Below are 26674 nucleotides of genomic sequence, written 5' to 3'. Positions count from 1 at the left end.
TAACATATTTATTCCCTTTTGATCTTAAAATGACTTATTATACTGCTTAAAAAAGAGAAGTTATTTAGCAAAAACTGCCTATCTTATAATCTTGAATTTGATATTATTTACATTAACTATGATTAATTATACAGAAATAGCCACATTGCCATGTAGAAAAATTATTGGTTGTCATTATTGTAATGTAGCTGAAATAGTTCACCAGTTCCTAACACAGCTGTATTGTAGGACTGAATCACATACAAACCTGGAGATAATTCTCTGGCAGGCATTCGATATTCACAGTGTTCAAACCTGACCAAAGAAAGCAGCAATACTGACTATGCATTTATTCCAATACTGTAAAATTTATAGTGTTTGAGGTCTTCAAGCATGTGAGGAGGAATCAGAAAAAGAAAGTTATCTCAGGTATTTTATTCAACTATAACCTTCTTAGGGAAAAAGAATGGAAAACAGGCCAAGAGTCTCTCTGTCACATAACCTGTTCTCTTTGTCTCTTTTTCTCTTTGCCCCTATCCTTCCCCTTTCCCCTAGAGAGACCTGACCTTTGAGTTATAATCAGAGATACTAATATCTCTAATTAGTATAGCTAATACAGCAGAGATCATGGGTAACACCTTAAAATTATAATTTCTCTATGTCAATATTTTATATTCCAACATATTTAATGAATATCATTATTTGTGTTTTAAGCCCAATTGGATATTGAACATAGAGTAAGTTAACTTACTTTATAAATCCAGAAATCCCCAAAGTAAGATAATGATTATGGAAAATATGTTTTCTATTCCACTGATATTATTTATTATAAGTGGTTTATAGTACATGAAACACATACATAACATAATATATAACATACATAGATCCAGATCTTGAGGTTTAAAAAAATTTTGCCTTTTAGATACAAAATTCAGTGTTATGAATTGTGATTATAAATGGTTACTGAATTTTGATATATGTTACATGAAATATTTAGTATCTAATTTTTTTATGTTTGTTTATTATAGTTGCTAAAACATGGAAGTCACTTTCCAAGCAGGTAAGTTAAAGCTCTTAGTATACATATTCACACTATATGTGCACACTACTTTTATATTTATTTATTTAATTTATTTATGTGATATATACATGTATATAATTTTTTCTGCACATTAAATCACACATGAAAGTGCATTTTTTTACCTCCCAGATGGTCAGTCAGAAAATGAAAAGGTGAACAGTTTCAAGGGTTGGTGGAGGTGTGAATCAGTGGTGACTCTCATGTGCAAGTATAAATTGGTTGACCCACTTTGGAAAACAGTTTGGCTGTATCTACTAAAATTAAAGATACATGTGCCCTATACCTAGCAGTTCTACTCCTGGGTTTAAATTCTACAACAGTGCATGTAGATGTACCTGATAAAGTTAAATTTGACTATGCCCTGTGATCCAGTAATTTCACACCAGTGTGTATACATAGAGAAACTCTTTCATATATGCAAGAGAGGTTCACAGGAATGTCTATTGATTGTTCCAATGGCCAAAAAAACTGCAACACAGTATCAAGTAAATACAGTGAATACTATACAACCGTGAAAATGAATTATAGTAATGCTTTAATTAGATGAATCTCAGAAACATAGTGACAAAGTAAGCAGTTCACAAAAATGTAAGATATAATTCCATTTATATAAAGCCTAAAGCTGGGGCAATTTTATATAAATTCCTTTTGCATTTTTATATGTATGATAAACTTCAATATAAAATGATGAAACAGTATTATAGCATAGCAATATAGGGACCGTCCTTAACCAGTTAAAAGGAGAATCCTCCAAAGGCCTACAGCAAACATCATGTTTACTTGTGAAACTTTGGAGAAATTCTCTTTAAAATTAGGTGTAATGCAGATATGTCTGCTATTACAACTACTGCTCACTGTTCTACTATAGTATGGACTGATGTAGTGCATTAATTTGCTAGGGCTGCCATAACAAGAACCACAGACTGGGAGCTTAACACCAGAAAGTTATTTTCTTACAGTTCTGGAGGCTGGGAAGTCCAATATCAAGGTGCTGGCAGGGTTGGTTTCTTCTGAGATCTCTGTCCTTAGCTTGTAGATGTCTGTCTTCTCCATCCATCATCTTCTCTTGTCTTTACTCTGTGCACGTCTGTGTCCTAATCTCTTCTTAAAAGGACACCAGTCATATTGAATTAGGACCACCATAATGACCTCATTTAATAACCTTAATTATCTCTTTAAAGGCCCTGTCTCCAAATACAGTCTGAGAGTTATGACTTCAATGTGAATTTGAGGCAAACACAGTTCGGCCTATAACACATAATACGACAAGGGAAAAAAGAGTTTCTAAGGATTGGAACAGTATCAAATAATATGATTGAGAGAAAAATGTAAAAATACATAGATTTCAAATTTATTCAAATTTAAAAATTTAGCAGGGTTGCTGCTAGATGTAAGATCAGTGAGCCAAAGTTAATGTTTCTGTACCAGCAATAGCAATTAGAAACTGTACTATCAAATAAGCTACCTTTCACAATAGCAACAAAAACTATTAGACACTTTGTGTGTTTAACAGAAGATTTGTAAGATATTATATTTTTAAGATATGAGTAAATGTCAATCAGTAGAGAAATTACTAAACAGTTGTGAAATAAGCGTATCAACGGCAAATGCAGTAATACAGAGCCAAAATGAATAAATACATTTAAGTGTACCAGAGTGTATCAACAGGAATAGACCTAGAAAACATAAGGTTGAGCAAAACAGCATATTGCAGTATAATATGAACAGACTGTTCTGAAAGTGCAAAGACCTTTCAGGAGTCCATGAGGTCAAACTGTTTTGTTACTAATACTGAGAGATACTTGTTTTATTATACCCTCATTCTCACAAGTGCATGGTGGAGTCTCCCAGAGGCTGCGTAGTGAGCGATGATACCATCACTCTGAGAGCTCGTAGGATATATGCTTGTGTATTTTTGTATTTTAAAAATTTATCATTTCTATCTCCACATGCATTAAATATTGATAGAGATAACTCACATAAACAATATTTCTGTTGGGTCCATAATAATTTTTAAGAGTATAAAGAGTTACATTTCAGAACTGCTGACATAGACAACTGCTGTGTAGCCATTAAAATAAAAATGAAGAGTATTTGGAAGAAAAATATGCCCACGATATATTAAATACAAAGAGTAAGTTACAAAACAGTATGTAGAAAATGATTTAATATTTATAACAACAACAACAAAAATACTATATAAATATGCCTAGGTATAGAATTAGACTAAAAAGATATTAAATAAAACTTTTCATTGTGGTTAATCCCTGGATTACCATCAGTTTTTATTGTCTGCACTTACTAATTTTCCTATAATATTTAAACTATACAATAAGACAAAATTGTACTCATTTAAGAAAATTGTATAAATCCTTTAAAAGGCAATTCTTATTCTAAGTAAATGAATTCAATCCAGCAAATATTTGTTTAGTACCTGCTTGTAATACTGCAATATAATTCTGACACTAACCACCTAGAATTAGTGTCAGACCCACAGATTTAAGGGCCAGTCCCCAACAAGAATGCCCCCATGCCAGCTGCAATTCAAGGGTCCCCAGGTCACCCACACTTCTGACCACCTGCCTACAAATCCAGACACAACTCCCCTCAAGTTTGATAATTTGTTAGACTGACTCATAGAACTCAGGAATGTTCTACACTTAGAATTTCAGTTTATAATTATTATAAGGGAACAAATCAAGGCCAGCCAAATGAAGAGACACAGGACAAGGTCTAGGCGGGTTCCAAACACAACTTCTGTACCCTCTTCCCATGGGATCAGGGTATGTCACCCTCCTGGCACATCACTGTGTTCACTAACCTGAAAGCTCCACTGAGCTTGGTGTCCAGAGTTTTTACTAGGGGTTCCAATATATAGGTACAGTGGACTGAATCACTGGCTACATCACTGAATTCAATCTTCATTCCCTCTCCACTCCTCTCCCCAGAGGTCAGGCTAGCTCAAAACCCCAACCCTCTAATCACATGGTTGTTCTTTTTGAAGGTCAACCCCCGCCTGAGTCATCTCTTTAGCCTAAACTTGGGTGTGATCCAGGCATATAGAGTCTTCCTCCCAGGAACCAGGGACGAAGGCCAGTCACATTCTTTATCATATGACACTGCTACATATAAGAGACTGAGCTAGGCACCGGGAGTGGGGAGATTGCAGCCTGAGTGGAAATACAGATTTGAATAAAATTTAGAAGTCCCTTAAGTTAACACAAGACAAGGGAGATCAGTGTGTCAATTGAAGGATCTAGACCTGAAGAAACTAAATTATTATGAAAATAAACTGCTTAGAGTCAGTGAGGATATGGCCAGTCATTTACTAGTGTGTGACCTCAGGTGAGTTGTTTATCTTCTTTAAGACTCAATAAAATATGCATAATGAGGTGTTTTGTTTTGTTTTGTTTGTACTAGCCCACTGCCAGGCATATAGAGGGCACTCAATAAAAAGTAGCTATGATTTTTTGGTCTCTAGCTGAGTTTAAGTAGAAGAGATGGAATTGAATACATGGAAACAGTTAAAATGGAGAAAGGGAAGTTAATATTTATATAATAGAGATGTTATAAATTAAAGTTTATGAACTGTACTCAAAATGATTTTTTAATCTCTTACTCTACCAAAAATGTTTGAGTTTACTGTCATTTAAACAGTAAATAACCCAGCTTCTCATCATTAATCACACCTGAATTCTTACCTCTGCACCATTGCTACCCTACGGTCAAATACTACTGAGTGCCTGGTGGCATCTGTTACCTGCAGTGCAGAAATTACACGGTGGAGGAAATGAAAGCAAGGATTCACAGATGGGCTTCAGGGAGTCTGTAAATCCCCTAAAAATACCTCTCCTGCCTTTGGTATCCCAGGGATTCCTTCTTTATCTGCTAACTCAGCTCTGTAATGAAAAAGGTGGTTTATAAATGTCATAGAGCTTTTTTAGGTACAACTACATTGGGAAGCGTTTGTCTAAAGTAATGTTCAAACTTGACAGTACATAAAAATCACCTGGAGATCTTATTAAAAATACCCATTCTGGTTCAGTAGGTCTGGGATGGGATCCGAGATTCTGCATTTCCAACAAGCTCCCAGGTGATGAGGCCTGGGCTATTATAGGGGAACCATACTTTGAATAGCAAGAATCAGATCTGGAAAAGAAGTGGTTTCAAGTGTTTTTTTCAGTATGTTCTTAGCAGACTAATTTTTTAAAATTTCAAATTATGTCAAGTTGTCTCACCAAATCCTTTAATAATTTTTTCCACTGTTAACCTGATTATAATTTTCACTTAGTTATTTTTAACGTAGTATGTACAATAAATTCAAAATCATTTTAGTATCTGAGCAATGAGTTAAATGTTTAAATTTTCCAAAATAGTTCCCCTCAGCTTGATTTAAAAAACAAAAGAAAAGCTGAATAATAAGCAGTTGAAGTTTGTGTTCTTTACTGAATATTTAAGTTAAAATTAGAAAAATAAATTGCAACAGTAGCCATAATAACTCAGTACCCTATCCTTTCACTTCCTCTGGTGTCATCATTCTTTGAGTCACTATTAAAATACTCTTCATTCCTTCCCAATATAATCCTGCATCCATTTACTTCATCTACCACAAAACCCCTAAATCCAAGAGGGCTACAGAAAACAGACAGTGTGTGAAGCCTAGTGGTCTTATCCTACCTACATTAGGAAGTCTGCCGTTTCCAGTGGCTTCCATGGAACCATCCTTTTCTAACTGGCTCCAGAGCTTGAACTCACTGTTTATCTTAATTAGATTACTTTATTTGTATACATATATAAATATATCTTACATATATTTATCCAGTTATTAAATTTGTCTGAAATTTTTGGTAGCTCTAATTGAATTTAATATCACATCTTTATCACTCATCTGTACATTTAGACTCTGGGCAAATACTGGGTTTTGTGGTTGAATGAACCACAGATACAGAATAGGATATAAATATAGCCATGTCTCAGGTCTTCTAAGTGGAGAATTTTTTTGCATAGGCATTTAAATATTTTTGGTCTATTTTATAAGTAAATGGTTTACCTATTAATAATCAGTATTATGATACCTTATGTCATAGGAATTGAATCAAATGCTCTCAGAAACACCACCAGTTTGGAAAGGATCATCAAAGCTATTTCGAAACCTTAAAGAAAGAGGTAAGTTAACTTTAGTATTTATGCATTTTAATATTGACACTATATTATTTATACTACTTATACATACATATTTTCCTCATACTTAAATATTTTTATAATTACATATGTGTGTGTATGCATAGAGAAGAAAAACACCAAAATATTAATAGTGGTTGTTTCTCAGTAGTGGGATTAAGAGTTGTTTTCAGTTTTACTTTTTATATATATTATACATATCTTCCAAAATTTTTTACAAAAATCCTCTTTTTTAACCATATTGAGAAGTGTAGGTTATATTTACCCACAGGGAGCATTTTTCAAAATACTGATCTCCAAATGTCTGTTTTTCTTCTTTCCATTTACTTCCAGGGAATTTCAGATTTTCCTAAATTTAATCAATATGAAAAACTTCCTGGATATATCTTTTGCCTGCTCAGTTTGAACACGTTTCTTTTAAAAACAACACTCACTGCAAAATCCACCTGTTTCAACTTAGTGTATTGTCCACATCTATATATCTAAGTTAACTTGTTAACTCATACATGTCCTTGCCATCAACTTAGCTTTTACTGCAATTTTCTTTTACAGTGCCCTTTGTGTACTAATTAATAAAATCTCTTTAATCCTAAAAAGGAATGTTTCTTAGAAATAGATTTTTATATTAAAGTAAAAGAATATACAAAATAAAAATATAAAGCAATTATATAAACTTACCTTTCTCTTTTTCATCAATTTTAACTGATATTGGTTTGAAAATAATATATTTACTCTAACATGAAAATAAGTACTTTAAAGGAGTAGTTATAATTTGTGTATTTTTATCAAAGTAGAATTAGAAATTCAAATTGCTTCCACCTGGTTATCATGAACTCTGAAAGGTGGAGGCATCTTTAATTGTAGGCTTTTCATAACTAGTGTTGTTAAATATTTACGAAATCTGGGCCATGGTATCTTTAGAGCTCTTAGAGATTTTTTTTCTGGAAATTATCTTAAAGATTGCCATTCAAATCTTAGGCTGCAGTGATAGGATCAGGAAAATTCAAAGCTCAGAAGGATTAGGTAAATTGGTGAGCTTAAAAAATATTTCCTTAATACCTCTCATGAGAAGATACAAATTGGATTGAATATAATCTAAAAAAAATAAGTGTATAGAAGAAGAAAATTCTTTTTAGTTAGGGGAAGGTTAAATCTAGAAGCCATGGATTTAGGCAAGTCCTAATCCTACTTAAATTATATGCATATTTGCATTTTTTTTCAGGGATTATGGTCTATTCCGAGCTATCCAAAAGAACTATCTGCAATGATGGAAATATTCATATGGTAGCCACTAGCCAAATGTGGCTGTTAAGCACCTGAGATGGGGCTACTGTATCTGAGGAATTAAACTTAATTTTATTTACCTTTAATTATTTTAAATTTCAATAGCCACATGTGGCCAATGGCTACCCTGTAGAACAGTGCAGATCTATGTCATAGTGATGAGATTTTCAAGGTAATCCATGTACCCAAGAAGTTTTAGAACCATTAGTTTAGGTGAAATAGAGAGTCACAGAGAGCCTTGCCTTTTTTATAAAGAGATTAGAGGAATTTTAAAGCTAAGTTTTTAGAGCTATTGAAGATTAATTTACAGATGAATTTTATCTGCTTAAAATATAACCCAGCAAGAAAATGTTATGCAGTTTTACAAAAACTTAATTGGTTTGCAGCATTTATAAGAACGTGTATTACATAGATTTAGTTACAACAGTCAACTGTAATGCATCATGATATAGGAACTACATAGTGTAATGCTTCCAAGGAACTTCCCTTAGAAATTTTTAAAATTGAATTTTCAAAATAAACCTGGTTGGCATCTTTCTTATTCTCTTTTTCTAAAGATCACAGCATTCCTATAGGCTTAGTAGCATTTAATATTATTTTATTTTTTGACCCTGAGTGGCCTTAAATCAAATTGAAAGGTTAGTCTAATATTTTTCCATTTTTGTAATTAAAAGCATTAGGAATCTACAGTTCATGTTCAGTAATATTTTCTCTTCTCCTTGACCATCTTTATTAAATTATACTATGAGTTTTTCCACTTTGTTTTTCTTCCCTGTGGATTACGCCACCTCAAAAACCATTTAACGCTTCAGACAAGTGCCTACCATGATAATCATGATCAGAACTCTCACTGTTAAAGTAATCATTTTCTGAGGGGAATCTTGAGTTGATTATCCAGTAAAAGATGTACAGCAGTTACTAAGCTTCTTTATACTAACCAGCATCTCTGTGTGTACCACCAAGTCAGTTAGAACAACAGTAAGTGAGATGGGATTGTGGAGAGAGCCCATTTCCAGATTTTTTTTTTTTTTTTTGAGGTATCCCTATGGAATCTAGGTATTGTATCTTTATATGCATTGACCATTCCAGAATCTTTCTCCCATAACATTCATGGCAGCCAACCAGAACTATGTCTATAGGTCACAATGTTCTAGTATAAACAAAGGAAGGGAATGCTTTCAGGGCCTCCTGGCTCAGTCCCTTCATGTCTTCTGACAAACTGCCTGACAGTGGCTCCTCTTCTCTTTGTTTTGTAACAAAGAGGGTAGCCTCAAAGGACATCAGGTGAAATGGAGTTTTAAACTACACAATCTGATTATTTAAGCATTTTTTATACCCTTTTACAAACATAAGGACAGTCTGGTATCTGGATTAGTGTTATTGGCTTATACCTGATTTTAATTTTCTCAGGATCCACTTGGAAAGTCAGTTAAGCCATTAATTCTAGTTTGAGTGTTAACAGTCCAAAAGCAAAAATTTGAGTAACAGAATGTGTATTTTTACCTACTCCAAACAAACTCCTTTTAAAGTTTGTAATTATGAGATTACAGAGAACTCAGGATGCAATATATATAAAATATAAGCTACTTAATTAAAATGAAACTTCTGAGATTACATTTAATAGAAGCGTTAAGCTAATCAAGAATAATAAAAAGTCATAACTTGAGAGCAGAAAAATGGTAGCTATAGAGTTGTGTTTTTTAAATGCAATACAAAGTCTAATTTCTAAGCAAGAATATCTAAATGTTTTATTCATTACTGAGAAGTAATTAAGCATTTTACAGTGTTAACCATTTCCAATCTTTTTATTTTATGTTAGAGTCATACCTTGAAAACTAGCAACAAGTTTAGGAGTTATAGCTGTATCTAAACATTATTAATAATTTTGGTTTTTTGCCAGCATATCTGGAAGCATTAATGCAAATTTTGTATGCACAGAGGCATGTGAAACAAAGTAAAATTAATTTGTTGCTTATTTTGCTATGATTTGATAGTAACAGCTTAGTCTCATGTAAAACAATATTTAGCATCTTTAAAATTGTAGGTTCTTTATTAATATTACTTCCTGCTGTTACAAGAGTAATATTTTACTTGATAAATATGAAGAGAAAGTACTATTTTATATATAGCATAACTAATACTATTTTTCTTCTAGGTGTGATTTCTTACACAGAATATCTTTTTCTTTTATGTATTTTAACAAGTAAGTGTACTTATTATACTAGTCTATTTCTGGATGCAGTTTTCTTTTTCAAGCCTAATCTTGGAAAATAAATCTTTCTTAGATTCTCTTACTCTTGAAAATCAGTTTAGGTCTATCCATACTTTTTTGCAAAATTCATGTCTAAATGCCAGCAGAAAATGTGAAGCATAGCACTGTCAAGTGTCAAAACCATAAATATTACTGTGGCTTATGGCGTAGCAATAAAATGCTCATAAACTGTGACTTTAATATATATCAGTCCTTGTGGTTTAGTCCACAGGGGAGCCTAAAGTTCAGGACGTTGTAATGATTTGTAAGTTTCCTGCTACACTCATTTTAAATCCCATTTTCCTCAAGACTAGGGTGAAAGCATGAGTCTTTTAACTTGTGAGTCTATCAGAAGCCCCATCATGTATCCTGAAACAGCTTTATTATTCTCTTCCTCTCATATACAGCAGTTCTCATGAAATATATGAAGGGTTTACTAAGGTGTTCAGTTAAACTTCCTTGCATTTAATGGAGGAACTTACGTGCTGCAGTTCACCATACTCCAGCCACCTCACATTTCTATTCCTTGAATTCTCACCTCAGGAATTTGTACTTTCTGCTCCCTCTACCATCAGTGCTTTTCCTCAAGATGCTCATGATATTAAAAATCATCCAGGTTTCCATTGAAACGTGAGGGCTTAGAGAAGCCTTACTTGACCATCCTCCCTAAAATAGCTCCCTCTTCCATCTCTCCCTTTTTATCCCTTTACAGTGTTTTATTTAATTTGAGGGGGAGGCAATTAGATTTTATTTATTTATTTATTTATTTAACAGAGGTACTGGGAATCAAACCCAGGACCTGGTGCATGCTAAGCACACACTCTACCACTGAGCTATACCCTCCCCACAACAGTGTTTTATTTTCTTCATAGTAGTTAAACTATTTGAAAGTATTAGGTTATTGGTTAACATGTTTTTGTCTGTCTTCCCACACTTAAATGCAAGGTCCACGATGGTGAAGATCTTATCTTTTTTGTTTACTTCTGTAACAAGAAGAGTGTCTGATATGTGGTAGCCTCTCATAAAACAATTGGCTGATGAATGAAGAAAGGAATGAATAAAGGAATATGATTAATGAAATTTCCAACTGTGGGGATTTATGGAGATGCGTGGAAACAGGAACATCAATAAAACTATGTCATTAGAAGCCAGTCTTAAAATTCCAATACTTCTGTGATTACAAAATTCACTGTCACTGTGTTAGTCTGAATTTAGTTACGAATGATATTATGTTGGAATTCTGGTGCAGGAAGTTTGGGCAATGTGCATGTGCATTTCAAAAAGTACTGTCTATTTTTCCCTTGTTTTTTTTTTTTTTCCTCCTGGACCCAAAATGATTTAAAGTGTTGCTACTGAAGGAAAGCAAGTATTGTGCAGTTAGTAATAGGGCTACCTGAGGTTGCCCCAGACTGGGAAGTCAGTATGATGATTTGGGCCCAGTCAGTGATGAATGCTGCCATGGAAATTAGAGGAGTGGGTGCCAAGGAGTGTCTCAGAGACCTGTTAAAAAGTTATCTTGTTAGCTAGAACAAGTTTAGATGCAAAGTTAGAAGTTATAGGTACCTAAACCAGCAGAGTGATAGGTATGAATAGAACAAAACTGATTAGGAAAGCCACTTGTTGAGCTGGAACAGGGTTGGTTTAAGGGTAGTGGAAAAAACACATATGGTGGGTTTTGCTTCTGACAGATGGCTTAGGCTCTTTGGATGCTGTGAATCTTCATTTGGAGTTCAGGACCCATCTTAGAAACTTCTAGGAGTTTGAACTGAAAACTTACGGGTGTTGTTTAGATTAGAACCAAGAAAAAAGTGAAAAGAGGGCTAGCATGAAGTGGGCTAGATAATCCATGCTATCTGACTATAGTTTTCTCCTCTTTACTTTTTATTAGTTTAACTTGATTCTCCCTTCCCAATAGTGCTTGGAAGGACTTCTTTATATGTGTATTTTCAAGATCTTTATAAAGCTTAAAACTTGGTTATCAGAGATGGTATAACTTTTTATTTCTTTCTCAAGTGAATGATTATGGATGTCTAGATTCCTAAAATACATGCAAAAAAATGAACTTGCATTAAAGGCTGGCTTTTGTTTCTATTATTTTCAGAGACAGCTATTACCAGTTACGATAGTAGTAGGGCTGTGTGCTTTGCTTTTGCTGGGTTCAAGATTTCACAACAGGTAGTGGCAGGTGTATCTGTGGGAGGTCCCTTTTTAAACTTTTTGCCAGTCATCTCAAAAGAGAAGGTCAAATGTTTTGAAAAAGGCATGTACACTGAGCTCCTTTTTGAAGGGCACGTTCAAGTTTTGTTCTGTCCATGTTTTCTTCTTTATGCTTTAGAAGTGAAAAGAGAACAGGGATTGAACCTCAGAAGGTTCATAAAGGTAAAGCAGTTCATAGTGTGTGAAAGTCTATCTTTCTCAGAAAGCCATTGCTGCTCCTCTTTGGGGAGAACTGGGAATTAATTATTTAAGCCCTCTTTATTTTATAGCTCTGTGTTTGAAGCCCCTAGAAGTTTAAGCCCAAATATGCAGTTGCTCATGCTTGATATTTTTTTCCCTTAGGTCATTTCTGTTACAGTTTTCCCAAGATTTTGGACTAGTCCATTGTGTCGTATTTTTATTTTTTCTTCTGCTCTAAGTAGCTAACATATTGAAAATGTTCCAGATGTAATGAGGTGATGTTTTCATTTTAAACAAACTGACAGACCTTGGATAAGAAAGAAATACTTAATTTTGGAAGGAAGGTAGTCAAATTTTACTGTCAGTGCTGCACAGCAGGTATCAAAGTAGATTTAAAGTGTATTATTAATGCTGTTACTAAGAGTGCTAATATATGAAGCAGAAATATATATACTATTATGTAGCTTTTATTATATTTCACTAATGAGAACATATTGCTTTTAATTGCTTGGTTAAAATATTTCTGTACAGAATATGAATAATTGTTTACAACTAATATAGATTTTGTACTTTAAAAACATTTTTCCATTTCACAAATACTTTTCCTGATTTTTCCGGCAGAACCACACGCAGGTTTTAGAATAGCTTTCAACATGTTTGACACTGACGGCAATGAGATGGTGGATAAAAAGGAGTTTTTGGTGGTATGTATGTTATAGGCTGCATTTTTTAATAATTAAATGTTGCTTAGTTTTAAAGATGAATAATACCATGTATTATAATAGCTAACATTTATTGAGAAGTTACTATGTGACAGGCAATGTGCTGAGTAATTACTTGTAATATTTACTCTGCAAAACATTCTTCTTATAAGACCTATTGATTATACCTTAGTAGAACTGGAGAAGAAAATAATGCTATAAGGTAAGCGATTATCTTCAAGTTCCTAATATGGAAAACAAAGCTTAAGTAATTAGAGAAACTTGCTCAAGGGGTTATACATGCAGAGTCCATGTTTCTACCATAATGCTCAGTTACCTGAAAGAGACCTTAGAGGTCATCTGGTCCATCTTCGTTTCATCTGTGAGCAAATTCGTGCCTAGTGAGGTTGGGTGACCCGTCCACCAACATAAAATTAGTGTCTGACAGAAGATGGGCTCAGACCCAGAGCCCCTAACTTCTGGTCCCATGTTCTTTATACCACAGGACGCTTCATCTCTTTTTACGTGTGTGCCACAGGCTCCACGTCTTTGTGTCTTAGAGATAAAGTAAAACTATAATTTCGTATGTTTAACGTTAACTATGGGTTGCCAGTCCCAACGGATGCATTTTCTTTTCCTCACGGAAAAAAATTGGTGTCAGAAAATATATTTATAATAGTTTTAATGTTTTTGGTGGATGAAGCTAACTATTTTCTTTGTTTTTAGATTATACCTAGTATGGGCGTTAGGTAGGTACTCAGGAACTCTTGTTGGATATTTGACCTTTTATTGGTTTTCTTTTCAGCTTCAGGAGATATTCAGGAAAAAAAATGAAAAGAGAGAAACTAAGGGAGATGAAGAAAAGCGTGCAATGCTGGTAAGAATAATTTATAGTAGTTTCAGGTGGGTTTTCTAGGTAAGAAGTATTTTATTCATGCTGAGAAACAGTAATTAAAGACTAACTTTGGAGCTATCTCTTGAAAACTTTCTAGATTTCTTATGTAGAAAAATTGCTTCAGTATTTATATGCTTTGATATCAATATTTATATCAAGTATTGATATTAAATATCTGTATCCATAATCATATTCATTAAATCATTTTCATCCATGTTGTTGTTATCCATGAGATTTGAAGGGTATATCACATAAGAGATTAATACAGATCATTATGCATGTGAAAATTTAAAGGTGAATTGCAAAGATTTAATTATAAATGTTAGTAAATTTAGTGATACTATAACAATATGAACGTTGGCGCAAAAACAAGGAAATAACATGTTTTTTTGCATTCGTAGAAATATATATTATAGATTCTTCATCTGGGAAGAGTAATGTTTTCATCTTATTCTGAAGGTAGAGCAACATTTCCCTCCATTTTCCTATTAGTTTCCTTTCTGCTTGTCTCAAGTATTTCAGCCTGACAACATCCAGGTTCACATAATAAAAATAACAAACAGGTACTGAGACCTCACTGTTGGACACTATACTAGGTGCTTTGCATGCATTTTCTCATTTAATCTACCCAACAGTTCCCTTATTATCTGTAATTATAGATGAGAAAACTGATAGTTGGAAAGGTTTAGGACCTTGTCCAAAATTCCATAGCTATTTAATGGTGAAGCTAAGATTTGAATCCATGGCTGGCCAGCTCCCACACCTGCACTTTTACCCACTATAGCATATTTCTTCCTCTAGTATTTAGATAGCAGAAACATGGTGAATTTTGTTGGCATGTGAATAACTGCTTCATTTGCAAATTAGTGGTGTGAAATAGCTTAATTGGTCTACCAGGAATTCAAATAATTAACTTCAAAGAGTTGCAACATTTTTATTATTCTCATTGTTATAAATAAGACTATTAGGTTTTTTTTTTTAAAACATGGGTTATCTGTAGCAGATGGGTGTCATATTTAGTCCCAGTAGATTTATGGAGTATGTATTTATATTTCTATTAATAAAAGCAGATTATCAGGATTATGAATACATATTACTTCTTAGGATATTTGACTATGATATATTTATCAGTATTTGTTGATCCACCCCCAATAGACTAATTATGGAAGACTCTTAATAAAAGACAATCTCTGTAGATAATATACTGAAGGAGTAAACAATTATTTTAATTGTGATCGATTAACCATAATTGACTGGATAGACAAATTGTTAATAAAATATCATTTAGGAGGTTAGATTATCTTAAAGAATCTTCTGGTATACCTCACTGATAAAAGTAGATAGTATTTCAGTGGAAATAAATTTAACTGTTTGTTTATTTATACTGATTCCAGAAAGGATTTATGGGTCTTCCAGTACAAATACAATGTTATTCTAATCATTAACATTTACTAAAATACTGAAGTCGAGTAACAAAGTAAGAGGAAAGGGAATAATAACAGCAGACAACCCACGTTGAGAAAAGCTGCAGTGTCAGCACAAAACCTGGCTCTGAGTTTCATTGCAGCCCAGGTAAAGTAAATTTAATACTGATGATTTAATGCAAATAAGTTCATAACAGTGATACAGTAATAAAACTTCATTAACCTGGATTACTCAGGGAAAGTCTGTCCAAACTATGAAATCTAAATTATATCAGCATACCCTGAATTGTATTATTTTATATGCATACATGTAAATCAGTGAAGCATTCTCTAGCAAATATCTGGGGAAGTAGACTTGTTTTAACTATAAATAACTTATAAGAAGTATATAACTTATTTATATGTAAAGGAATGCTTACTAAATTCATTGATCTCCACAGGTACTTCAGACATATTTATCTTACATGGTTTAATTAGTGCTGCTAAAATCTCATTTATAGAATTTAACTACCATAACTATTTCTTAAGACAATTCAGAAATAATCTTTAGTACAGCCTCTGAACTAAACAACACCCTAGGACAATACAGCGCTCTACAAATTATCGTTACTATGTTTAACAATAATGCTAATCAGCGGTAACTTATTCTTAATAATTGTCATGTTTTAAACAATGCACGTGTGAACTGATGAGATTTTTGAGTTTTGAAGCAGTTAGAGTTTAGTTTATAGTGAAAATATATGGATTACATTAGAGAGACAGTGCAGCACAGGCTCAGGAATCAGATTTTCAGGGTTTGAACATTAGCTCTGCTGTCCATCACCTGGGTGACCTTGAGCAGGTTCCTTAAGTTCCTTTGTCCTCAGTTTCTTCATTTGTACCATAATAGGAGTAATGAGCACATGTGATTGTTTTGGGGGTTAAATGACCTAAAACATAGAGCCACTTAACAGTATATGAGCTATAATAAATACTCAAAAAGATCGGCAAATTGTGAAACGTAAAATTCTCTTTTAATTAGTAGAAACACACAGCTACTTTAAACTGAATATTCACATACCCAAATCAAAATTAAATCAAGACTAAATTTAAAATCCTTACATACCAAAATTAAAGTAACTATGCTTCAGAAGGAAAGAGGGAAATGAGCATATTTCTCAGGATACTTTCTATGTGCTAAGCTCTGTGCTATATCCATCATAAGTAGCACTCTCACTTAGTCCTCGTTACATTTCTCTCAGGTAAGTATCATGCCTTTGTATAGCAGAGAAAGCCATCTGAGAGAGAGGTTCATTCGCTGCCTGAAGTCGGGGCACTCACCGGAGCAGGACAGGATTCCACCGTAGGTCTCATGCCATTTCCACTGCCATGCTGCTGCATCCAGACCTTCCCCTTGTCCCACATGCAGTTGCTGAAGCATGTCTAAATAAAGCTGCATACTCTGGAGGAACATGTTTTACTCAAAGCAGTAGTTCTAACAAAATTACAATGAAGGTGGTTGAAATGAGCACAAGTTCATTTAATGTTTAATCATGTGAGATTTTAAAAACTTTGCTACTCATCTTTAACATTTATCCCCCTTGTACTGTGTGTGTGCTCTATATAGAATATAGCATAATGATTTGCCCTTCCTAATTGATTATTTTGTCGTCTTTTTCTTTTTTTCTTTTGCTATACTTGGGTTCATTCTGAAATGTGACACTTCATTTGGCCCTTTGTGCTCTATGTCAGCGTCTTCAACTTTATGGATACCATTCTCCTACTAATAGTGTATGTACAAGACTTTAAATGTTCTTTATGTAAATAGCCCTCACCTGTTATACTTGATAATGTTATTTATATAAAGCCATATCTGCTATTGAGAATGTTTAGGACTTTACTAAGTATAATAAAGTACAACCAAGCCAAAAATTTTTATTTCCTTCCTAGATTAATGAGAAGACTAAAACTGACAGAGCAATTGTCTATCTTTAGCTTTAGATTAAAGTAAGGGAAAGGTGAGTGAACAACAACCAAAAACCCTGGTAGAATAATTGAAATTTTATATTTTTCAGTGGTATTTGAAGAGTTAAATACAATTTATGGAGCAGATTCTCAGGCTATGCTCCTGCAGAACACAGGTATTTTAAGAACTAGATCTGTCCATCTGATATACAGTCTTTTCTTAATTCTAATAAGGAGGATATTAATGGATAGACTTTTCTAAGTTTTCAGTACTTCTCCCAGATGTTTCTAAAACCTTTGACGCCTGCCTGCTGCCTATGGTCTGTACAAAAGTCTGGTATAAGATGACATTTGATATGTTTAATATATCACTGTATCGTGTTGTTTCTCAAAAAGGATTGTAATCTTCAGACTCTTCTTTTCCTGAAAAAGTTGGGAGTTCTTGTAAATAATGTTCCAAATGTACTCTTCTTACACGCCACTGTCTCCTCTTTCCTTTCCCCTGGGAAGTGAGAGCTTGGTGGTTAGCCTAGCTACTAAACAACTACGGACAGGCCGTGGCCCCTTTTGAGTATAAACATGCCCAGTGCATTTAATTTCCCCAGGGATCCTTAAGCCACTTAGAAGGATCCCTCAAATTACACAAATGCTCCCCAAGAGAAGCTCTTAGATTCAGGGTGGCCGACTCAGTACTGCCCTGCTGCGAGTGTTCCAGACGTAGTGTCCAACTCGGGGCCTGCTGCCACCTGAATAGCGTATTTCATCAAAAGTCCGAACTATAAAAACTCATGTGTTCTAGATTTAAACATATACTTCAAGCTGATTCAGCATAAAATAAACCTACAATATCTTGTTGAAGTCACAAGGAATGGTCCTAGGGTGGGTTGGAAAACAAGCCAAGTCCCATGGGAACCTTATGACTAATTGTTTTGATCCCTTACAAGATACTTTAAATTTTTTTCTATAGAATTCATTACTGTTTTCCATGAAATAAACTCCACCATTTTCTTAAAAATTTTAAAAGATTTCTTCTATTAATTATTTCAAAAATATATAAGAATGTGCAAGATGAAAATCCCACAGATTGTAAATGCCATATGCCATGTGAAACTTAATAAATGTTAGTAATAATTATGAGTTTGTTTTTCTGATTTGTCATTGCATGAGCCATTTTTCCAACTGTGGCAATTAATATTTTTCCTTCACACTCATCAATAATTTTCACATAGATGATTATATAGTCTTTTAAAAATGCACTTCAGAGTAATACTGTTCAAAGAAGATAGGTACTAATACAGCTCTAGTTTAAGTGACATACACAAATTGCAGTCATTCACACTGAGAATATTGAGAAGTGGATTCAAATTACATATTTCATTTATATTATGCTTACTTAATAGGAAAGTATTTACATTTTATTGTGGTAATGTATATTTTATTTCACTGAAGGCATCTTTTTTCCATCTACGAATATAAAATACAGATTTTAAAGTAATGTAACTTGTTGTCATTTTTGTCCATAGTCTTAAATGGATTACATGATTTTTCAACTCCCTTAGGAGTTTAGTTGGTTATATAAACTGACTTTTTTTCCTATAATAGGAAAATTTTGGGTCAGAAAGGAACGATTATTTTCAAAAACTTCAAAGCAAACAAGAAAAATGTATTTAAAATTAGAAAAAAATTCAGACAGCCTGAACATTTCTATGAAATATTGATGTATGTATTGTACAAATATATTAGTATAATGCTATATTATACTAATGCACTTATCTGCTAGTGTCCAGAATTACAGATCAACTGGAGGGATGAAGTACCTAATCTGAGTATAGTGCGTGGAGCTGAATATAACCTAAGATTCTACCTTTAGGAAGAAGTTCCTTCAGAAAAGGTGGGGCCTTCTGGATTTATCTGTAAAGAGAGGATCTGTGGCCTCTATAGTAACCTGTTACAAAATTTAATCCCTCCTGTAGCAGCTTCTGCCTGTGTTCTGTCAGCTTATTTCCTGCTGCAGTGTAAGGTTGAGCAGACTCCTTCGTATCCTTGAAGGTGGTTACCTTATAGCCTTTTCTATGCCAAACAACCCTGATTCTTTTCCTATTTCTCATATAGTCAACTCTTGATTATCTTACTACAGTAATAAAAAGAGATATGAAATATTCAAAAGAATAAATAATACAAAAATGAAACATGTTTGACTTTGACATGCTTTATATTTTATAAGTTTTTTAAAGATTATCTTTATTATGCTAATTTCATTGTAGTCCAGAAACATACCAGTTTTCATGCATTTTTTGGACATGTGTTAAACTTGTTTTATGGACTAAAACAATGTCAGTATTCATAAACGATCTGTTTTTGAAAAGAATGTGTATTCTTCAGTTTGAGGTACAGGGTTATAATATATACATATGACCAAACACATTAATTATGTGTTTTAAATCTCTATCCTTACTAATGTTTTTCTCTGCTTGATCTGTCAAATAGTGTGTTGAATTGCACATTACAATGATAGACTTATTACTTTCTACCTATAATTTTTATTTTTTATTTTATATATTTTGAAGCATTGTTATTACCTTTATAAGAATATCAATTACTTAAATCATCTTAATGAATTAAATCTTCAATTGTGTACTATTCTTAGATCTCTAGAAATGTTTTTGTGTTAAAATCTATTTTAGTTGTCAAAATTAATATACCACCTCTATTTTATTAATATTATTTTCTATTTTATGTTTTTTATTGTCTTTTTTTCTCTAGTGATGAAGAAACTTTCCCTGATTTTTAAATATGTATTTTAGTTCAGAAATTTACTGCCAATAAAATTTAAATGGAAAATAAAATAAAAAACAATAAAAGTTTAACCACCAAATAGATAAGGAAATAAAGCATTTCCTTTGCCATGCCCTAAGATGCCCCTTCATGTCTCTGATCATAATCCCTCCTTTTCCTCCAAAAGATAACCATGATCATTACTTTTATGTCAAACAGTTCTTTGCTTTGCTTCGTGGTTTTACCACCTACTTAATGTATCCTAAACAATATAGTTTTGCCCATTTTTGTACTTCATACAAATGGGATCATATTATATGAGTTTTTCTCCATCTTGCTTCTTTGACTCAACATAATGATGGCCAGCTTCACCTGCATTATTGTATCTGGCCCTAGTTCATTCACTTTTATTGCTATAAACAGTAGTTCTCAAATGTTTTGGTCTCAGGACCCCTTTACATTGTTGAAAATTATTGAGGATCCAAAAGAGCTTTTGTTTATGTGGGCTTTGTCTGTCTATATTTACCATATTAGAAATTAAAACTGAGAAAATTTAAAATATGTATTAATCCATTTTAAAACAATAAAAAAACTCACATTACCATAAGCACTTTTTATGAAAAATAACTTCAAAAATGTAATGAGGAAAGTGGTATTTTATATTCTTTGCAAATCTCTTCAATGTCTGACAATAGAAGACAGCTGGTTTCTCATAGATGCTTCTGTACTCAGCCTGTTGGCAGTATGTTATTTTGGCAACAAATACTATCAGTTGTTTCCTTTGAAGTGACAGGCTCACTTGGTTCATTTTCCAAAAAAATGTCTGCCAAATACCAAAGGCCAGATCACCATAGTTTATCAATTGTTCTTTCAAGTAAAAATGATGTTTCAAAAATAAATTAATTAAAAAAAAAAGTAAATAAATAAAAATGATGTTTCATGAAAGAAGTAGCTAATTTACCTTGCAGCACAAACCATCACACAACTTTTTTTCTCAGGACAACACAGCACTTCATGAGGCAGAGCGCTTTATGCCGCCTTCCCTTTACACCGAGTTTTAAAAAGATGTATGCTCAAAGATCTAGTGAACAAAAGTATAAGTTTTATTCTTCAGCAAGTACATTCTTAAGTGAAACTTTTTTTTAATGTGAGTTTCTGGAACTGAAGGATGTAGCAGCTTCTGAGGAAGGTAATGACTTTGGTCTCTGGGGCCGCTGCTGTCACTGGACTTGTTTTGCTGCGATGTGCTGTTGTATTACACGTACGACTAATGTACATGTATATTTTGTATGTTGTACAACTGCTCCAGCAATTTTATCCACCATTGCTTTTGCACCAGTACATGTGTCAACATAGTACAAAAGGCAAATAATGTCTTTTAAGATGCTTTAAGAAATACCTATTTTCTATTTTGGCCAATTTTTTCAGTTATTCCTCCAAGAGAAGGTTGGCACTGTTTTCTAGCCTGTCTTTAATGAAAGCCTGGTGTATCATTTTCGACCTCTCTCTTTCCTTATACTTTAGGTGTGTCTTTTTTAAAAGTATATTTTGTGTATTTTATCAGTTCTTTTTTATCTGGATTGATAATATGTGCTTTTTAATTGGAAAAATTCAGTCAACTTACGTTACTGTGATTAATTTATTTGGATTTATTTTAGCCATTTGATATACTGTTTTTTCCCCCTTTCTCACCTTCTTTTGCATCAACTGAAGTTCATTTTTCCTCTTGTTATTTTACTCTGTGTTAGTTTAGAAGACACACGCCATATTTCTATTCTTTGTGTAGTTATTCTTGAAATTTTAATAAGTATACTTAAAATAATAAAGTCTTAGATTAGGCCATATCTTTATTCTCTTTAAAATAAAGTTTTAAAGTGCTTTAATATCATTCATTCCCCTCCTGATATGGGTACTTGAAACTGCACAATGTTTGCCCTTGTCTTTTTTGAATTCCACAAGTTAGACTTCTAAAATATGTACCATCTGGGTTTGTTTGGAATTACTTACGTATTTGCTGTTCTTTACTCCTTAAATCCCTCTTCAATCTCACCCTTTCCTAAATCTCATAATCTTATATTCACAAAGTATATCCTCAAGTGATGATCTTCTGGTAAATTTTTTTTAAAAACCCACTCTCTGAAAAATTTTTGCCCTTATTTTTTCCAGATTTATTGATATATAATTGACATATAACATTGTATTGGTTTAAGGTACACAACATAATCATATATGTATATATCATAGAATAATTTCCACAATAAGTTTAGTTGACATCCATCACCTCACATAGTTATAATTTTTTTCTTGTGATGAAAATGTTAAGATCTATTGTCTTAACAACTTCCAATATGCAATACAGTACAGTATTGCTAACTGTAGTCACCATGCTGTACATCCCCAAGACTTATTTATCTTATAACTGGAAGTTTGTACCTTCTCACCACCTTCACCCATTTCTCTACCACCACCACCACCACCACCACCACCACCACCACCTGCCTCTGGCAGCCACCAATCTCTTCTGTTTCTATGGGTTTTTTTTAAATTGAGATGTAATAGGTGTATAACATAGTTTCAGGTGTGTAATATAATGATTCAATATACGTATATATGCCCTTATTTTGAAAGCTAATTTTACTAGATATATTATTATAGGTTGACATTTATTCTCAGCAAATTATATCATCCTAGTCTTCTGGCTTCTCTAGTTGAAATTGGACAGTCAGCTGTGAGTCTTAATTATTTTTCTTTTGTAGGTAATCTGATTTCTCTCTGGGTGCTATAAGATTCTGTCTGCCTTTGATGTTCTACAATTTTATTACAGCGTATCTTTTTGCTTTTATCTATGGTGAAATGTATTGGGCTTCTCAAATATGAGGGTTGTTTGCTTTCATTATTTCTTGACTATTCACTGGCAATATCTCTGAATATTGCCTCTTTCCCATTTTCTCTAATATTGCTTTCTGGAGCTTCCATAGATATTCATGCTCTATTTTATGTCTCTTAACTTCTCTTTAGTAATTTGCCATTTTTTTTTAACTTTTCACACTGCATTCTGTATAATTTACTCATATTACCTTTCAGTTCACTAGCCATGTACAATGTGATATTAAATTTCATTGGTTCATTTTTCACTTCTAGAAGTTTGATTTGGTTCTGTTTCTGATCAGCCTAATAATTTTTGGTAGTCTGTTTTTCCTGAAAAATCTTGTCAGATACAGCTTCATATTCTTTAAACTTATTAAACTTATTTTGTGTTCCATATCTAATAATTTCAATATCTGAGGTTGCAGCTCAGATTCTGCTGTTAGTTGTTTCTGCTGGTTCCTACTTACGGTGGCTTCTGTCCTTTTAAGTTTAGTAGATTCATATTATGAGCATGTATTTGCTTGAATGTGTCTGCGGGGATTCTTTAAGGGCTGGGTCTTTCCTGGGAAGATTTGTGTGTATGTGTATGTTTCTGTGACACTTGGGGTGGGGGGGCTGCAATCCCATGTAACTTTTAATTACAAGTCTTAGATTATGGTTTTTCAGGCCACAGTTGTTATAGTGGCACAGATTATAAAGATACAGTTTTCTTTTGTTTGTTTATATTTTTCTGTGTGTGTTTTTAAATATCACTAATAACCAAGATGGTTTACTGCCTGCTTCTATGGCCTACTGTTTTGGAGTTTTTTCCCTAGTTTGCCTAATCTCTGAGTATATATAACCTTCCTCAGACCCTAACTTTATGTAGGGTATTTGCCTGTCTGGACATGGACAATTATTCTGCTTACCACAATGATATATTCCCATCTTTCGGGGAATAGAAGTCTTTTGCCCCAACTTCCTTTTTCTTCCTTTCTTCCATCTTTCCTTTCTCCTTTATTTCCTTTTCTTTTTTCTTTCCTTCTTAGTTTGTTTGAGCTGCTATAATAAAAATACCATAAAGTGGGTGGCTTATACAGAACAACATTGTTCATAGTTCTGGGAGCTGGAAAGTCCAGGAGCACCTAGCCAGCAGATTCAGTAGGGTGGCTGGTGGGGGCTCACTTCCTGGTTCATGGATGGCACCTCTGTGTCCTCACAAGGTGGAAGGGTACCAGGGTGCTCTCTTGGGCCTCTTTTATTAGGACACTAATGCCATCCCTGAAGGCTCTGCCCTCATGACCTAATCACCTCCTGAAGGCCCCACCTCCTCCTAAAACTATCACCTTGGGGATTAGGAGTCCAGTACATGAATTTTTCAGGCTATAGCTGCTTCCTTCCTTCCATCCTTCCTTCTTTCCTCCCTCCCTTCCTTCCTTCCTTCCTTCCTTCCTGTCATAAATGTCATGGAATGACTTGAATAGGATCATGCTTTGGCTCAGCCAGAAAGGCATATGGAATTCTTGACCAAAACCATAAAGCTTAAGGAGTTGTACTAATAACAGACTCTAATTGTAGGCAAAAAATATATCAGACTTACAGGGCACAGTACATTCAGGACATCAGTTTGCCTGTGCCATCCCTTTTTAAAGTTCTGCAAGAAGTCTTTGCAAATTTTCCTACTTTTTATACATCGTGATATCTGTCCCATAACCATTATAATGCTCAGTTGTATTTGGGCATTTTCCCCTATTAGTCTTTCCTGTAACCTGTGTGCATATATCCTGCTTTTGTGTTTGCTTTGCATTTCTTGCTATTAAAATCTATTCTAGTTTTTATGGCTACTTTAAGTTTGTTTTTAAGATCCTATGACATTTTTCTGATATTAAAGTTTTCTACTGGTTTTTCATGTTTTGAAAATTTATTCTTAATTTCATCATTTAAGTCATTAATTAAAAAAGTAAATACTGCCTTCTTCACAGGCACAAATATAGGAATCTATGACTGTGCCAGGAAAAATCACTGATACGTTAGCTCTTTTTCCCTGTCAGTTGTTTATCATATATTTACTTAATGCAAGGCATGACAGCAGTTGCTGTGAGAATATTGTCCCTTCTATCAGAAACTTTATAATTTAAAAGACTGCATCAGATAATACGAAAACAAATATAGCCAGTTACAATAAGTGACTTAAATATTCTAGCATAATTCAATATTTGAAGCTAAATGATCCATGGGAAATCTTTCTGCAGGAGGGTACTATTAAGCTGTAGATCTAAATAAGATTTTATTTTAAAAAGTTGTGTACTACCCTGGTAGATTAAACACAAATTCTTAAAATATTTTAAAATACACGAGAGCAAAAAGAAAATAAAAAATGTCCTAATCTCACCATTCAGAGATAATCAGTTTATTTGACTATTCAAGTTGATCCTTGAACAACGTGAATTTGAACTTTGAGGGTCCACAGATGTGGAATGTATTCACTAAATATACTATGTACCACACAGTCCAGGCTTGGTTGAATGTGTAACCATGGATATAGAGGGCTGACCATAAAGTTATACGAGAACTTTCAACTATGCTGGTGTCAGAGCCTTTAACCCCCATGTCATTCAAGGGTCTTCTTTTCCATGCTCAGAACATTTATTTTTACTATAGAGAGCCATGCCAATATAGTTCATCAAACTAATTTTATCCTTTCATATATTGTAAATATTTTTAATGCCATCAAAGTTTGTGTGTGTGAGAGTGTGTGTGTGTGGTGTGTAATGATGTGCAGTGTTTGGAAATAGGGGAGAGGCCTCGCTTCACAAAGTGACTCATTCCTGTTACTTTCCTAATAACAGTGTAATGAGCCTTCCTTATTTTCTAGTTTGGTAGGTTTAACAATCCCTTTCTTAATCGTATACTAACTTTCTAAGTTACAATTTAAAAATATTTCCACATTCAAAATATTTAGACAACTTTGCAGGGTATTTAATCGAGTTACCACTTATTGAGATTCTACTACCTCTATATAAAAGAAGATGAACTGTGTTCTACACTCAGCTAATTTTTCTTATTTTCTTATTTAGCTTTATAACTGCTTGGTTAAAGCTTATCTAATTACTAAATGAGATGATAAGTAGCTTCTTTGTCATATTGCTGCATTGACACTTATTGTAATTAATATGTCTATGTCACAGAAGTGATTCCTGCTACCTAATAACTTTTTATTCAGATTTTATTAGAATGTGAGAAGTAAGGCAGTGTTTTCTAGATCATAATATTTAAACATAGATCTTTGAAATAATTCCCAGATGCTTATACTTTTACTAGTGGCACGTGACTTTTGAAAATTAACACACACACAAAAATAGAAATTCTCTCATCATCAGCCACTCACTCCTAAGTACCTCAAGCAGCATTTTCTTCTCACAATAACCCAAAGAAGACCAAGCCTAAGAACCTATGAAATCTTCCCTGATAAGTCCTGACAGAAACCGTGTTTATTTCTGTTTGAAGAAACCCAAGTTAAGCTTGCAGTTCTACATTTTCATATGAAAATTAGACTATACTTCTTAATCTTGATACGGCCTTCACACCAGCCAATACTGAGATCGAAGCCAGTGTTCTGTCCTTGTAATAGGCCAGAAAGTACCTTATCTATTTACAATAGATACACTCAGCAAATCTCTGATTAGCTTTGAGTGGTTTACCTTAAACTTGCATATTGCTTTTTGACAAGTTCTGAATTAATTTAAATTTAGTTTCTCTAAAGTATGGATATGTCACTTTGATTCTTTGATGCACTAATAGAATATATGTTAGCCAACAATCATTCACTTTTAAATTAAGCTTAATTTTTACAGGTTACTGCAAAATTACCCTAAAAATCTTCTCCAGATGAATTTACTTCACATAAGGTGTGAA

The 26674-nt window shown here is 33.5% G+C and overlaps 1 protein-coding gene across 2 annotated transcripts in view; it reads left to right on the top strand.

Annotated features, from left to right (window-relative positions):
- Positions 1 to 26674, top strand: part of MICU3 (mitochondrial calcium uptake family member 3) — an 81611-nt gene that overhangs the window by 33965 nt on the left and 20972 nt on the right. Inside the window, exons 3-8 of one of the 2 annotated variants that reach the window (XM_074353507.1) lie at positions 1008 to 1039; positions 6148 to 6226; positions 9681 to 9728; positions 12795 to 12877; positions 13680 to 13751; positions 16925 to 16963. In XM_074353507.1, the coding sequence (XP_074209608.1) occupies positions 1008 to 1039; positions 6148 to 6226; positions 9681 to 9728; positions 12795 to 12877; positions 13680 to 13751; positions 16925 to 16963 (353 nt within the window). The remainder of the gene's footprint in view (positions 1 to 1007; positions 1040 to 6147; positions 6227 to 9680; positions 9729 to 12794; positions 12878 to 13679; positions 13752 to 16924; positions 16964 to 26674) is intronic. The other variant, XM_074353508.1, reaches the window with a different exon arrangement.

Source organism: Camelus bactrianus, chromosome 26 (genome assembly GCF_048773025.1).
Source record: "Camelus bactrianus isolate YW-2024 breed Bactrian camel chromosome 26, ASM4877302v1, whole genome shotgun sequence".
Lineage (NCBI taxonomy): Eukaryota > Metazoa > Chordata > Mammalia > Artiodactyla > Camelidae > Camelus > Camelus bactrianus.
Note: the sequence above shows the minus strand (reverse complement) of the source record. Positions and strands in the feature narration are given on the sequence as shown.